This window comes from Peromyscus eremicus, chromosome 22 (genome assembly GCF_949786415.1).
Source record: "Peromyscus eremicus chromosome 22, PerEre_H2_v1, whole genome shotgun sequence".
In the NCBI taxonomy this organism is placed as follows: Eukaryota; Metazoa; Chordata; class Mammalia; order Rodentia; family Cricetidae; genus Peromyscus; species Peromyscus eremicus.
The window spans coordinates 28,155,582-28,170,343 of NC_081437.1; the positions used below are offsets into that span (position 1 = coordinate 28,155,582).

Here is a 14,762-nt window from a genome sequence, read left to right on the forward strand (position 1 = left end):
GTTAATGAGTTTGGTCTATGTATGGTCAGATACCTGATTTATTCATGTCTGGGTTTTATCACCAAAAATGAAACTTCTAATTATTGAATGCTGGGCACCTCCCTGGAATGGACGAAAGTCATTGATGCCACCTGATTTCTTCTTCAATAGTTATGACAAAAGGGTAGATGGCAAGATCAAAGGTGTCATTTCCATACCACGTTTGCAAGCAGAAGCCAGGAGTGAGATCCACACCCACTGGTCCCCCACCAAACTGCTCTTCCAAATGGACTCCTCTGCTACAGCGTATGGCTCAACAATCTCCAAGAGAGTGGCATGGCGTTATGGTATGTGTCCCTCCCGTCATGTGAGCCCTTTCCAGGACATTGTGTGCTTAAGAGTAGCTGCTTAGAGTAAAAGCTATGGGCTGACCTAACATCACTTACAGCCATGTTGCCTTGTGCATTTTCAGACAATGAGAAAATCGAATTTGACTGGAACGCGGGAACCAACGTGGATACCAAAAAAGTAGCCTCCAATTTCCCTGTGGATCTTTCCAGTTATCCTAGAACCTTGCATGAGTATGCCAACGGTCTCCTGGATCACAGAGTCCCTCAAACAGACATGACTTTCCGGCACATGGGTTCCAAATTCATTGTTGTAAGTATGATCATGCAGCAGAATAAATACATGGCTGTCGATGCTAACAGCATCAACAACTGACATAGATGCAGAAATATCCAAAGATGTATAAGCAAAGCATGCATGGCTAGTTCCCCAGGCACACAAAGCAGCATATAACAAGTATCCAATGGATGCCACTAAGCTGAAGAGTTTTCTGTGTTAAAAGAAGCTTTAGGACACTGGCTAGGGGATCTAACATATATTCGTGTGTGTGTGTGTGTGTGTGTGTGTGTGTCTGTGTGTGTGTGTGTCTGTGTGTCTGTGTGTCTGTGTGTCTGTGTGTCTGTGTGTGTCTGTGTATACATATTTATGCAAGTCTGTGTATGTATGTATATATGTGTATATAAACATGTATGTAGTTAGTTATAGTTTTATATAAAATGTGTAGAGAAGGGAATGGATAGCTCAGTCAGTAAAGCGTTTGCTGCGCAAGCATGGAGATCTGAGTTTGATCCCCATCACCCACATAAAGCCAGGCAAGGTACTTGTGATCCCACCACAAGGGAGTAAGAGACAGAAGAATCCCTGGGTCTCAGTGGCCAGACAAATTGATGAGCCCCAGGTCCCAGGGAGAGAACTTGGCTAAAAACAACAAGCTAGGCAAACAGTATGAGAGAAGGAAGGACATCTGAGGTTGGCCTTTGGCCTTCATGCACACTTGTAAATGCATGCACACATACACACACACATGGACACACAACTACACCCTACACACACACACACACACACACACACACACACACACACACACACAAATGAATGAGTGAAAATAAAATACAGAGAAATCAGTCACTAGAAATCCATACATTGCTGTAACTTACCTTTAACTCTCAGGGCATCGCCCTGCTTGATAATTGACCTACAAACATGAACTCTCCGCTCCCGATAATTGTACTTGGAGACCCACTGAGACCCGTTTCTTGCTCTCAAACTCTCTGTTGTTTTATAGGCAACAAACACATGGCTTCAGATGGCATCCAGGGGTCTTCCTTACTCCCAGATGTTACAGGATCACCTCAATGGCCTCTCGGAGTTGAACCCCCAGAAAATGGGATTGCCTGACTTCCACATCCCAGACAACCTCTTTCTAAAGAGGTAAGAGGGGAAAACGGGGAGCATTATCTTTGTACTGTGCAAAGGAATGGGAACATTTTACCTAGCCTGATTTAGACTTTCCTGTTGAAAAATTTCAGAGAAATTTATTTAAGCACTTGGAATATACATTGGAATAACAATGAATGGTTATTAAAATATAACAAATACCACCTACTTTATTCTTATAGATCATCATCATAGTCAGCTGCATGTATTTACTGAAAAGATTACAAAGCCTGTTTGATACCCAAGGCCATTTCTGGGGTTCAGCAGAAAGGGTACTATGCAAATAACATCACTGAGACTCAGAGAGGCTAATTCTAAGATAACATTCCCAACTGGTGGAAGCTAAAACTACCATCTACCTTTACGAACTCGTAGACCTGTGTTCTTTTACATATCAAGTTGCTTCTATTAGGTTTAGCAAATGAGTGTCAAGTATCTACTATATGCAAAATGGTAGAGTAGAAACAGTGAGAAGACAGAAACTGGTTAAGGTTTCATCCTTTCTGCCAGAGATAGGCCTTGTATACACCAACAAATGAACCAATAAATGATATATAAGCAAAATTAGGATGCACTCTTTGAAACTGATCCAAGGGATCATAATGATACAGAGGTGGTTCTTGGGAGGGTTTTGGAAGTGTTTGGCAGGTAGAGGGAAAAGGAAAGGGCCCAGGGCATAAGAAATATGATGGTGAAAGGAACGTAGTAGGCTAGGGAAAATGGGGAGTCAAGACAGAGAGTTTTGAGTTCTTAATGTCTGACTGTGGGGACACTGTCTTTGTTCACTTCAGCGATGGCCGGGTCAAATATACATTGAACAAGAACAGCATAAAACTGGACATTCCTTTGCCGTTGGGTGGCAAGTCTTCAAAAGATCTAAGGATGCCAGAGAGTGTGAGAACACCAGCCCTCAACTTCAAGTCTGTGGGATTCCATCTGCCATCTCAAACGTTCCAGGTCCCCGCTTTTACAATCCCCAAGACACGTCAACTGCAAGTGCCTCTCTTGGGTGTTCTAGACCTTTCCACAAATGTCTACAGCAACTTGTACAACTGGTCAGCCTCCTATACTGGTGGCAACACCAGCAAAGACCACTTCAGCCTTCGGGCTCAGTACCGCATGAAGGCTGATTCTGCGGTTGACCTGTTTTCCTACAGCGTGCAAGGTGAGGCCTGCTCAGGTAAAGGGTCCATGGAGCTAATGTATCACACACCCTGATGGGAGAGCTCTAGGAGGAAAGAATATAGGCTTCCTATAGATGTTTTTCTTGCTACCTGGAAGTCTTTTCATTCATTCAACTAATAAAAATATTTATTAAGCATATGGTAAGGGTTCAATACTATGTTAGGCAGTAACAATAAAGCAGCCATATATACGAGCAATTATAATTCAGTTTAAGAAATGCTATGATACAGTATATACTATATGGTATGAGGTGCAGTGGAAACATTTGATAAGGGAACCCAACAAGGTCTGCAGCAACCCAGGAAGACTTCCTGGAGGAATGCCTTTTGACTTCATATTTCATGTATACATTACAAATGCCACTACTACAATTGACCCAGCTGTATGAGGTTCCTGTTGACTTTCAACATAAAGGTTATTCTGGAAATTTGTTGCTTAATTTAACCAGTATCTTTAATTTTTCTGTTAGGATCTGGAGAAACAACATATGACAGCCAGAGTACGTTCACATTGTCGTGTGATGGGTCTCTACATCACAAATTTCTAGATTCAAAATTCAAAGTCAGTCATGTAGAAAAATTTGGAAACACCCCAGTCTCAAAAGGTTTGCTAACATTTGAAGCATCTAGTGCCTTGGGACCACAGATGTCTGCTACTGTTCACCTGGACTCAAAAAAGAAGCAGCATTTGTACGTCAAAGAAATCAAGGTTGATGGACAGTTCAGAGCATCCTCATTTTATGCTCAAGGCAGATATGGCCTGTCTTGTGAGAGAGATCCTACCACCGGCCAGCTGAGTGGGGAATCCAACATGAGGTTTAACTCCACCTACCTCCAGGGCACCAACCAGATAGTGGGAGTGTACCAGGATGGAACCTTCTCCCTCACCTCTACCTCCGATCTGCAAGATGGCATATTCAAGAACACCGCTTCCCTGAAATATGAAAACTATGAGCTGACCCTGAAATCTGACAGCAGTGGACAGTATGAGAACTTCGCTGCTTCTAACAAGCTGGACATGACATTCTCTAAGCAAAGTGCATCACTACGTTCTGAACATCAGGCCAATTACAAGTCCCTGAGGCTTGTCACCCTCCTTTCTGGATCAGTCACTTCCCAGGGTATGGAATTAAATGCTGACATCTTGGGCACTGACCAAATTAATACCGGCGCTCACAAGGCAACACTAAAGATTGCCCGGGATGGACTGTCCACCAGTGCAACCAGCAACTTGAAGTACAGCCCCCTGCTGCTGGAGAATGAGTTGAATGCAGAGCTGGGTCTCTCTGGGGCATCCATGAAATTATCAGCAAACGGCCGCTTCAAGGAACACCACGCAAAATTCAGTCTGGATGGGAAGGCTGCCCTCACGGAGTTATCGTTGGGAAGCATTTACCAGGCCATGATTCTGGGTGCAGACAGCAAAAACATCTTCAACTTCAAACTCACCCGAGAAGGCCTGAGGCTGTCCAATGACATGATGGGTTCTTATGCTGAAATGAAACTCGAACATGCACACAGTCTAAGCATTGCAGGTCTCTCACTGGACGTCTCCTCAAAAATGGACAACATCTACAGTGCAGACAAGTTTTATAAGCAGAATTTTAACTTGCAGCTGCAGCCCTACTCTTTCGTAACTGCTGTAAGCAGTGACTTGAGATACAACGCTCTAGATGTGGCCAACAGTGGGAGGTTACGGCTGGAACCACTGACGCTCAATGTGGGTGGCAACTTTAAAGGAACCTATCAAAATCATGAGCTAAAACACATCTATACCATCTCTTATGCCGACCTAATAGTAGCAAGTTACAGAGCGGACACTGTCGCCAAGGTTCAGGGCGTGGAATTCAGCCATCGGCTTAACGCAGACATCAATGGGCTGGCTTCCTCGGTGGATGTCACCACCAACTATAATTCAGATCCACTGCACTTTAACAATGTTTTCCACTTGGTTTTGGCACCATTCCACTTGGGCATCGATGCACACACGAGTGGAGATGGGAAACTGGCTCTCTGGGGAGAACACACCGGACAGCTGTATAATAAGTTCGTGCTGAAAGCAGAACCTGTGGCACTCACTTTCTCTCATGACTTCAAAGGATCCACAAACCACGATCTTGTGTACAAAAGCAGTATCAGTACCGGTCTTGAACATACAGTCAGTGCCCTGCTCACACCTGCGGAGCAGACAAGCAGCTGGAAATTCAAGACCAGACTGAATGACAAGGTATACAGCCAGGACTTTGAAGCCTACAACACAAAAGACAAAATCGGTGTCGAGCTTAGTGGACGGGCTGACCTCTCTGGGCTGTACTCACCAATTAAAGTGCCGTTTTTCCACAGCGAGCCTGACAATGTCCTTAATGACTTAGAGATAAATGATGCTGTGGACAAGCCCCAAGAATTCACAATTGTTGCTTTTGTGAAGTATGATAAGAACCAGGATGTTCACACCATCAGCCTCCCGTTCTTTAAAAGCCTGCCAGAGTATTTGGAGAGAAATCGAAGAGGAATTATAACTCTACTGGAAGCCATGCAGGGAGAATTGCAACGCATCAATATTGATGAGTTTGTGAGGAAGTACAAAGCAGCCCTGAGCAGACTTCCATGGCAAATCCATGATTATCTGAATGCATCTGACTGGGAGAGACAAGTAACCAATGCCAAGGAAAAAATAACTGCTTTTATGGAAAATTATAAAATTACAGACAAGGATGTACTAATTGCATTAGATAGTGCCAAAATCAACTTCAATGAAAAACTTTCTCAACTTGAGACATACGTGATACAATTTGATCAGTATATTAGAGATAATTATGATCCACAGGATTTTAAAAAAGCTGTTGCTCAGATCATTGATCGAATCATTGAAACGTTAAAAATTCTTGATGAACAGTATCATATCCGTGTAAATCTAGAAAAATCAATCCATAACCTGTATTTATTTGTTGAAAATGTTGATCTTAACAAAATTGGCAGCAGTGCAGCCTCTTGGGTCCAAAATGTGGATACTAAATATCACATCAGAATCCAGATCCAGGAGAAACTGCAGCAGCTCAGGACACAGATTCAGACTATAGACATTCAACAGCTGGCTGCAGACTTGAAACAACAGGTTGAAGCCATTGATGTCACCAAGCATTTAGATCAATTGAGAACTGCAATTCTATTCCAAAGAATAAATGACATTATTGAGCGTGTCGAATACTTTGTTAGGAATCTTATTGAGGATTTTAAAGTAACTGAGAAAATCAATACTTTTAGAGCTATAGTCCATGAGTTAATTGAGAAATATGAAGTAGACCAGCAACTCCGGGTTTTAATGGATAAATCAGTAGCATTGGCCCACAGATACAGCCTGAGTGAGGCTCTTCAGAAACTAAGCAATGTGCTACAACAAATTGAGATAAGAGATTACTATGAGAAATTTGTTGGGTTTATTGATGATGCTGTCAAGTGGCTGAAAGCATTGTCCTTCAAAAATGTCATCCAAGAACTAAATAGATATCTTGACATGTTGGTGAAGATGTTAAAAGCATTTGACTATCACCAGTTCATAGACGAAACCAACAGCAAAATACGTGAGGTGACTCGGAGAATCAATGCTGAAATCCAAGCTCTTGAACTTCCACAGAAAACTGAAGCATTGAAACTGCTGGCAGGAGACTTCAAAGCCACGGTCTCCACCTACCTGGAAAGACTCAAGGACACCAAAGTAACCGTGTTTGTTGATTGGCTGCAGGATGCTTTGGTTCACATAAAAGCCCATTTCCAAGACACTCTAGAAGATGTGCGAGACCGACTTTATCAAATGGACATTCAGTGGGAACTCGAACACTTCTTATCCCTGGTAAGCCAAGTGTACAATACACTGATCACCTATATTTCTGACTGGTGGATTCTAACTGCTAAGAACATTACAGATTTTGCAGAGCAATACTCTATCCAAAACTGGGCTGAGAGTGTGAAAAGGCTGGTGGAACAAGGGTTCACTGTCCCCGAAATCCGAACATTTCTGGGGACCATGCCTGCCTTTGAGGTCAGTCTCCGTGCTCTCCAAGAAGCTAACTTTCAGACTCCTGACTTCATAGTCCCCCTGACAGATTTGAGGATCCCATCAATTCAGATAAACTTCAAAACGTTGAAGAATGTAAAGGTCCCATCAAGATTTTCTACCCCAGAATTCACTCTCCTCAATACCTTTCATATCCCCTCCTTTACAATAGACTTGCTGGAAATAAAAGCAAAGATTATCAGAACTATTGACCAAATGCTGAGCAGTGAGCTACAGTGGCCTCTTCCAGAAGTGTACCTGAGAGATCTGGAGATGGTGAACATCCCTCTTACAAGACTCACTCTGCCAGACTTCCATGTACCAGAAATCACAGTTCCAGGATTCACAATCCCAAATGTCAATTTCAAAGATTTTCAAGTTCCTGATCTTCACATACCAGAATTCCAGCTCCCTCGCCTCTCACACACAATTGAAATACCTGCTTTTGGCAAACTTCATGGCATCCTGAAGATCCAGTCTCCCCTCTTTACATTAGATGCCAATGCCAACATACAGAATGTAACTACTTCACAGAACAGAGCAGAGATTGTGGCTTCTGTCGCTGCTATGGGAGAGTCCAAATTTGAAGCTCTCAATTTTGATTTTGAAGCACAAGCTCAGTTCTTGGAGATAAACCCTAATCCTAACCCTCTGGTCCTAAAGGAATCTATGAACTTCTCCAGTAAGCATGTGAGGATGGAGCATGAGGGTGAGATATTATTTTCTGGAAAGGCCATTGAGGGAAAATCAGACACTGTTGCCAGTTTATACACAGAGAAAAATACAGTGGAGTTTAATAACAGTATGATTGTCAAGATAAACAATCAGCTCACCCTTGACAGTCACACAAAGTACTTTCACAAGTTGAGTATCCCCAGGCTGGACTTCTCCAGTAAGGCTTCCTTTAACAATGAAATCAAGACACTATTGGGAGCTGGACATGTGGCATGGACTTCTTCAGGGACAGGGTCATGGAATTGGGCCTGTCCCAACTTCTCAGATGAGGGCATACATTCATCCAAAATTAGCTTCACTGTAGAAGGACCCATTGCTTCTTTTGGACTGTCTAATAACATAAATGGCAAGCACCTGAGGGTCATCCAAAAACTGGCATATGAATCTGGCTTCCTCAACTATTCTAAGTTTTCAGTTGAGTCGAAAGTTGAATCTCAGCACGTGGGCTCCAGCATTCTAACTGGCAAGGGAACAGTACTGCTCAGAGACGCAAAGGCAGAAATGACTGGGGAGCACAATGCTGACTTACATGGAAAAGTTATTGGGACTTTGAAAAATTCTCTTTTCTTTTCGGCACACCCGTTTACAATTACTGCATCCACAAATAATGAAGGGAATTTGAAAGTTAGTTTTCCACTAAAGTTGACTGGGAAAATAGACTTCCTGAATAACTATGCACTATTTCTGAGCCCTCATGCCCAGCAAGCAAGCTGGCAAGCGGGTGCTAGATTCAATCAGTACAAATACAATCAAAATTTTTCTGCTATTAACAATGAACACAACATGGAAGCCCGTGTAGGGATGAATGGAGATGCCAACTTGGATTTCTTAACTATACCTTTAACAATTCCTGAAATTACTCTACCTTATATAGGGCTCACAACTCCCTTACTGAAGGATTTCTCCATATGGGAAGAAACAGGCTTGAAAGAATTTTTGAAGACAACAAAGCAATCATTTGATTTAAGTGTAAAGGCTCAATATAAAAAGAACAGAGACAGGCATGCCTTTATGATTCCTCTGAGCACTTTTTATGAGTTTATTCTCAACAAAGTCAACTCCTGGGACAGGAAATTTGAGAAAGTCAGAGACAGTGCATTAGATTTTCTTACCACATCCTATAATGAAGCAAAAATTAAATTTGATGAGTACAAAACAGAAAATTCCCTCGTTCAGCCCCCCAGGACCTTCCAAAGTCATGGGTACACTATCCCATTTGTCAACATTGAAGTGTCTCCATTTGCTGTAGAGACAATGGCCTCCAGCCATGTGATACCCAAAGCAATAAGCACCCCAAGTGTCACAATTCCAGGACCTAATGTCATCGTGCCTTCATACAGGTTAGTGCTGCCATCCCTGGAGCTGCCGGTACTTCATGTCCCTAGGAATCTACTCAAGTTTTCCCTCCCAGATTTCAAGGAATTGAGCCCTATTGACAATATTTATATTCCAGCCCTGGGCAATTTTACCTATGACTTTTCTTTCAAATCAAGTGTCATCACGCTGAATGCCAATGCTGGACTTTATAACCAGTCAGACATTGTTGCTCGTTTCCTCTCTTCCTCTTCGTTTGTCACGGATGCCCTGCAGTACAAATTGGAGGGCACTTCACGTCTGACGCAGAAAAGAGGACTGGCCATAGCTGTCTCTCTCGCTAACAAATATGTAAAAGGCAATCACGACAGCACCCTTAGCTTAACCAAGAAAAACATAGAAGCATCCGTGAAAACAACCGCAAGCCTCCATGTTCCCATTTTAACAATGAACTTCAAGCAGGAACTTAACGGCAATGCCAAGTCAAAGCCTACTCTCTCATCATCCATTGAACTAAACTACGACTTCAACTCCTCAAAGCTGCACTCCGCTGCTAAGGGGGGTATCGACCACAAGTTCAGCTTGGAAAGTCTCACTTCCTACTTTTCCATTGAGTCATCCACCAAAGGAAATATCAAAGGTTCTGTCCTTTCGCAGGAATATTCAGGAAGTGTTGCCAGCGAGGCCAACACATACCTGAATTCCAAGGGTACTCGGTCTTCAGTAAGGCTACAAGGAGCTTCTGTAGTTGATGGTATCTGGAACATTGAAGTAGGAGAAAATCTTGCTGGGGAAGCCACTCTCCGACGCATCTACACCACATGGGAACACAGTGTTAAAAACCACTTGCAGGTAGACAGCTTCTTTGTCACAAAAGGAAAGCAAACGTGCAGAGCCACCCTGGAGCTCTCCCCATGGACAATGTCAACCCTTCTACAGGTTCATGTGAGTCAACCCAGTTCCTTTCTTGATCTCCATCACTTTGACCAGGAAGTGACCCTGAAAGCCAATACTAAGAACCAGAAAGTCATCTGGAAAAGTGAAGCCCAGATTCATTCACAGGTCCTTCAGCACAATGTGCAGTTCTCCAATGACCAACAAGAGGTACGCCTTGATATTGCAGGATCCACAGAAGGACAAACCATCTTTCTACCAGTATATGGCAAGAGCTTGCAGGAACTCCTACAAATGGATGGAAAGAGACCGTATCTTCAGGCTTCAACATCCCTTGTGTATACCAAAAACCCCAATGGCTATCTCTTCTCACTCCCTGTGCAAGAACTGGCTGATAGATTTATTATACCAGGGCTGAAATTAAATGACTTCAGTGGAATAAAAATCTATAAGAAATTAAGTACCTCACCATTTACCCTCAACCTAACAATGCTCCCCAAGGTAAATTTCCCTGGGATTGATGTGTTAACACAATACTCTAAACCGGAGGAGGACTCCTCTGTTCCTGCTTTTGAGGTAACTATACCTGAAGCTCAGTTCCTTGTGTCCCAGTTCACACTTCCAAAGAGCTTTCCAGTTGGCAATGCTGGCTTGCGTCTGAATGAGATAGCCAACATGATTGCAGGTGTGGATCTGCCTAGCATCACCCTGCCTGAGCAAACCGTTGAGATCCCATCCGTCAAGTTCTCTGTACCTGCAGGAATTTTTATTCCTTTCTTTGGAGCACTGACTGCACATGTTGGGGTGGCCTCTCCTGTGTACAATGTCACTTGGAGTGCTGGTTTGAAAAACAAAGCAGATCATGTTGAAACCTCCCTGGATTCCACGTGCAGTTCAATCTGGCAGTTTCTCGAGTATGAGCTAAAAGGTAAGGAAACCTTCTTCCAACTCTCCTGGATACTGTGGGTTTTCAATTGAGTTTTGAGTAAATAATGACATATTTAATTAACACTAAAGGAACAACTGTTATCTGTAGCAAAATGTGGCATGAAAAGGGGAATGTGTATGTTCCACCATATATTTTTAAAACAAAACTAGAACCTACTGACATTGAAGAACAAATTGAAAGAAAACAGCTTTTTCTGTAATAATTTAAAGACTAATAATACCTCCTGTTTATTTTTTAAATATCATGGGAATTTGGAGTATAGCTCTGTAGTAGAGAACAGGCTTAGCATGTATGAGGCCCTGGGTTCAAACCCCAGTACTACCACAAAAAAGAATAATAGTACTTTTTAAAAAAAATCTACAAATTGCACATGGTATGTTTTAAATTTTTAAGTTAGGTGATTGGTTAAGGTATCTGTCCAAGTTTTCAGTACACACACACACACACACACACACACACACACACTTACAATGATGTACCAATGACATATAAAATCTCTCCTATACAGTTGTGGGAACACACAAAATTGAAGATCATATGTTCATCTGTAAGAACAAAGGAACACTTCAACACCGTGACTTCAATGTGGAGTACAAGGATGACGGTGTATATAAAGGACTTTGGTATGAGAGTTTTGCTGTCACTTGGCAATCTTTTCAAAACTTGCTGAGATGCTTGCTATCTCTGGCCCCATTTTGTTATGACTCATCTGCTTTTCTGATTTCAGGGTCTGGCAGGGAGAAGCTCACCTTGACATCACCAGTCCAGTATTGACTGAGCTCCATCTGCACTACAAAGAAGATGAGAAAAGTCTGTCTGCCTCAGCAGCCTCCCCAGCCATAGGCACTGTGGGTCTGGAGTCAAGCAGAGATGACCAGAGTGTGGAGCTGAATGTCTACTTCCTCCCTCAGGTGGGTCCCAGCTGATGAGTATCATGTGCTCAAAAGCAAGTAGAGAACTAGAGATGCTTCATTTCCTTCTAGACGGCTCTCTGACAGCATTCTCAAACTAGGTGAAAGACAAGTCACATGTCTTCATTGAGGTACTACCGTCCTAAAACATTGCAGTACATCTTTGCTGAGATTAATTATTAGACACACCCATGAGACCCAATTAGCACTATTATTTTATGGCTTTCTGGGCAAAGACAAGAGTCAATACCTCATCTCCTAAGACATGCACAAACTCTGCCACGTATATAGTTTTTAAATCATATTTTGTGGATTTTTCTTTTTTGAGGCTTCATAATTCTTCTCCACAGTGAAATTGTTAGACTGAGGTACATCAAATTCATATGATGTCATTTATAAGCTCTACTGGGACCAAATCAAAGATGACATTGCTACAAGGAGATAAGCCTAAAGCCAGCCATTAGCTTGGCAGGTGAATGCTGAAGTTAGAACCCTTGAGCTGGACTTTTTCTTCTTTATTCTAGAATGTGGGTTTTTTTTCCTACCTCGTTCCTCCTTTTCCCATTTTTCCATTCCAAAAAGTCTTTAGTGTTAAATGCCACCAAATAGATATAACACATACCTTTTGATCCTCTAGGAAGCATGTGATAAAGAGAAATTAACATCAGCGGGCCTATTTAACCATAAAACACACACATGAACTAACAAAGGAGGGCTAAATCCCCCTTCAGAATATGAAAGACCCTCCTCTGGTCTTTACTTTTAAGTGCTAATGAAATTTTAGTGTAGTATATTATATAATCAGAGTCATTGAAAGTATGTTCTGTTTTCATCTGATTTATTCTTCTGGTTTTAGTCCCCTCGAGACAGAAAACTCAGCCTATTCAAAACTGAGTGGAGGTTCAAGAAGTCTGAGGATGGAAAGCACATCAAAATTAACTGGGAAGAAGAGGCAGCTTCCAGATTGCTGGGCTCCCTAAAAAGCAATGTGCCCAAGGCTACAGAGGCTATCTATGATTATGTCAATAAGTACTACCTGGGAAATGCTTCTTCAGAGCTAAGGAGGAGTCTGCAGAACAATGCTGAAAGTGCTAGAAAGAAGATTTATAAAATGAACATGGATTTCCAGAAGGCAGCCCATGATGCCTTCCAGGAGTGGAAAGGCAAGACCCAGCATCTGTATGAGGAAATGTTGGCTCAAGAGGGCCAAAGCATCCCTGAGAGACTCCAGGACATGGTGGTAGGCAGCCTGGTATATATTACTCACAAGTACCACATGACAGTCACATTTCTCACCGACTCATTCATTCATTTCCTGAAAAACAATACATTCCAGCTCCCAGGTAATGGCGGAATATATACTATCGATGAACTCTGCACGATGGTTATGAGGGAAACGTTGAAGTCACTGTCTCAGCTATATTCGAGTATCTATGGCAGTTTAGAAAAACTGCTTTCCTATGTCCAAGACCTAGTTGAGAAATTGGGCTTAATCAATGACCTAGAATTTAAATTTCCTTTTATTTCAAAAGCCAGGAATCTACCAGATGTGATTCTGGAGTACAGGAAGCTCTTAGACATTTTATCAGATTTAATCCAAGAGTACTCTAAAGCCCTCCAGAATACTAACTTCACAGAAATACTAAGTGATCTTCAGATCATTTTGGAGAGAACTTTAGATATCACAGAAGAAAAAATTCAATGCCTAAACAACAAAGGGTCTGCTTGCTTCACTGATTATATCAATACGATCTTCAAAATACATATCCCAAATGCTTTCAAATTCCTAAGAGAAGACCTATATCCTATCTTCAGTGATTTCAATGACTCTGTTCAAAGCATACTTCAGGAGGGGTCTTACAAACTACAGCAGGTCCATCAGTACATAAAGGCTCTTCGTGAAGAGTATTTTGATCCAAGCATAGTTGGCTGGACAGTAAAATATTATGAAGTAGAAGAAAAGGTGGTTGACCTAATCAAGTCCCTCTTAGTTATCCTGAGGGATTTCTACTCTGAACACAGTGCCAGGGCTGTTGATTTTTCTTCTAAAATCACTAATCAAGTTGAGCAATTCATGACCAGGGATATCCAAGAATGTCTTAGCATCTTTGCTGATATAAATGGAAAGGGGAAGGAGAAGATTGCAGAGCTTTCTATTATGGCAAAGGAAACAATTAAAAGCTGGCTCACTGCAATGAAGGGAACCATTTCTGAGTACCACCAGCAGCTCAGTTCCAAACTGCAGGATTTTTCTGACCAATTCTCTGATTACTATGAAAAATTCATTGCCGAGTCCACAAGATTGATTGATCTGTCCATTCAAAGCTACCACGAGTTTCTAAGATACATCACCGAGTTGCTGAAAGAGCTGCAGGTGGCCACAGCCAATAATGTGAGCCCCTACATTAAGCTTGCCCCAGGAGAACTGATTATCACTTTCTGATTCATTTATTCATCTATTCCAATTAAACTTTCACATAGTAGGAGACTTGACATACTACTATAAAAACCATCCAACTGAGCCAGCCCTGCAGCCGACAGTAAGAGGCACGTGTGAACTAGGCCTACAACCAAGCTGGCATAAGAACCAAGAACTCAGGAAGACACATTTTTTACAAGTTAGAGAAAAATCAAGATCTGAGTTATTTTGTTAAACTTGGGAGGGGGTGAACAAATAAATGACTTCTTTATTGTGCATCATACCCTTCAGCTTGGCTCATTTGTATTAAAACAATCAATTCAAAGGTTCTGGCCTTCCTAACCTCCACAAGGACACACACACTCGCATTTTAGTGATAAAAATAAAGGGAGAAGTTGTGGAGGAAAATATTTTTCTTCTTAGAAAAATAGGTAATTGATCTCAATAACTACATTAACTAAGTGAACAGGAAAAGAGTTTTGTATAAATTTAACCTGAAGAACATCACATGTACGTCATATGTCTTTAAGTGCCACAC

General features: G+C 41.9%; 1 protein-coding gene across 1 annotated transcript in view; it reads left to right on the forward strand.

Annotated features, from left to right (window-relative positions):
* Window positions 1-14,460, forward strand: part of Apob (apolipoprotein B) — a 37,074-nt gene extending 22,614 nt beyond the window's left edge. Inside the window, exons 22-29 of the mRNA XM_059248518.1 lie at window positions 151-326; window positions 452-639; window positions 1,613-1,758; window positions 2,556-2,929; window positions 3,419-10,873; window positions 11,403-11,517; window positions 11,622-11,805; window positions 12,662-14,460. Of these exons, the coding sequence (XP_059104501.1) occupies window positions 151-326; window positions 452-639; window positions 1,613-1,758; window positions 2,556-2,929; window positions 3,419-10,873; window positions 11,403-11,517; window positions 11,622-11,805; window positions 12,662-14,248 (10,225 nt within the window). The 3' untranslated portion in view covers window positions 14,249-14,460. The remainder of the gene's footprint in view (window positions 1-150; window positions 327-451; window positions 640-1,612; window positions 1,759-2,555; window positions 2,930-3,418; window positions 10,874-11,402; window positions 11,518-11,621; window positions 11,806-12,661) is intronic.
* The last annotated feature ends 302 nt before the right edge of the window (window positions 14,461-14,762 follow it).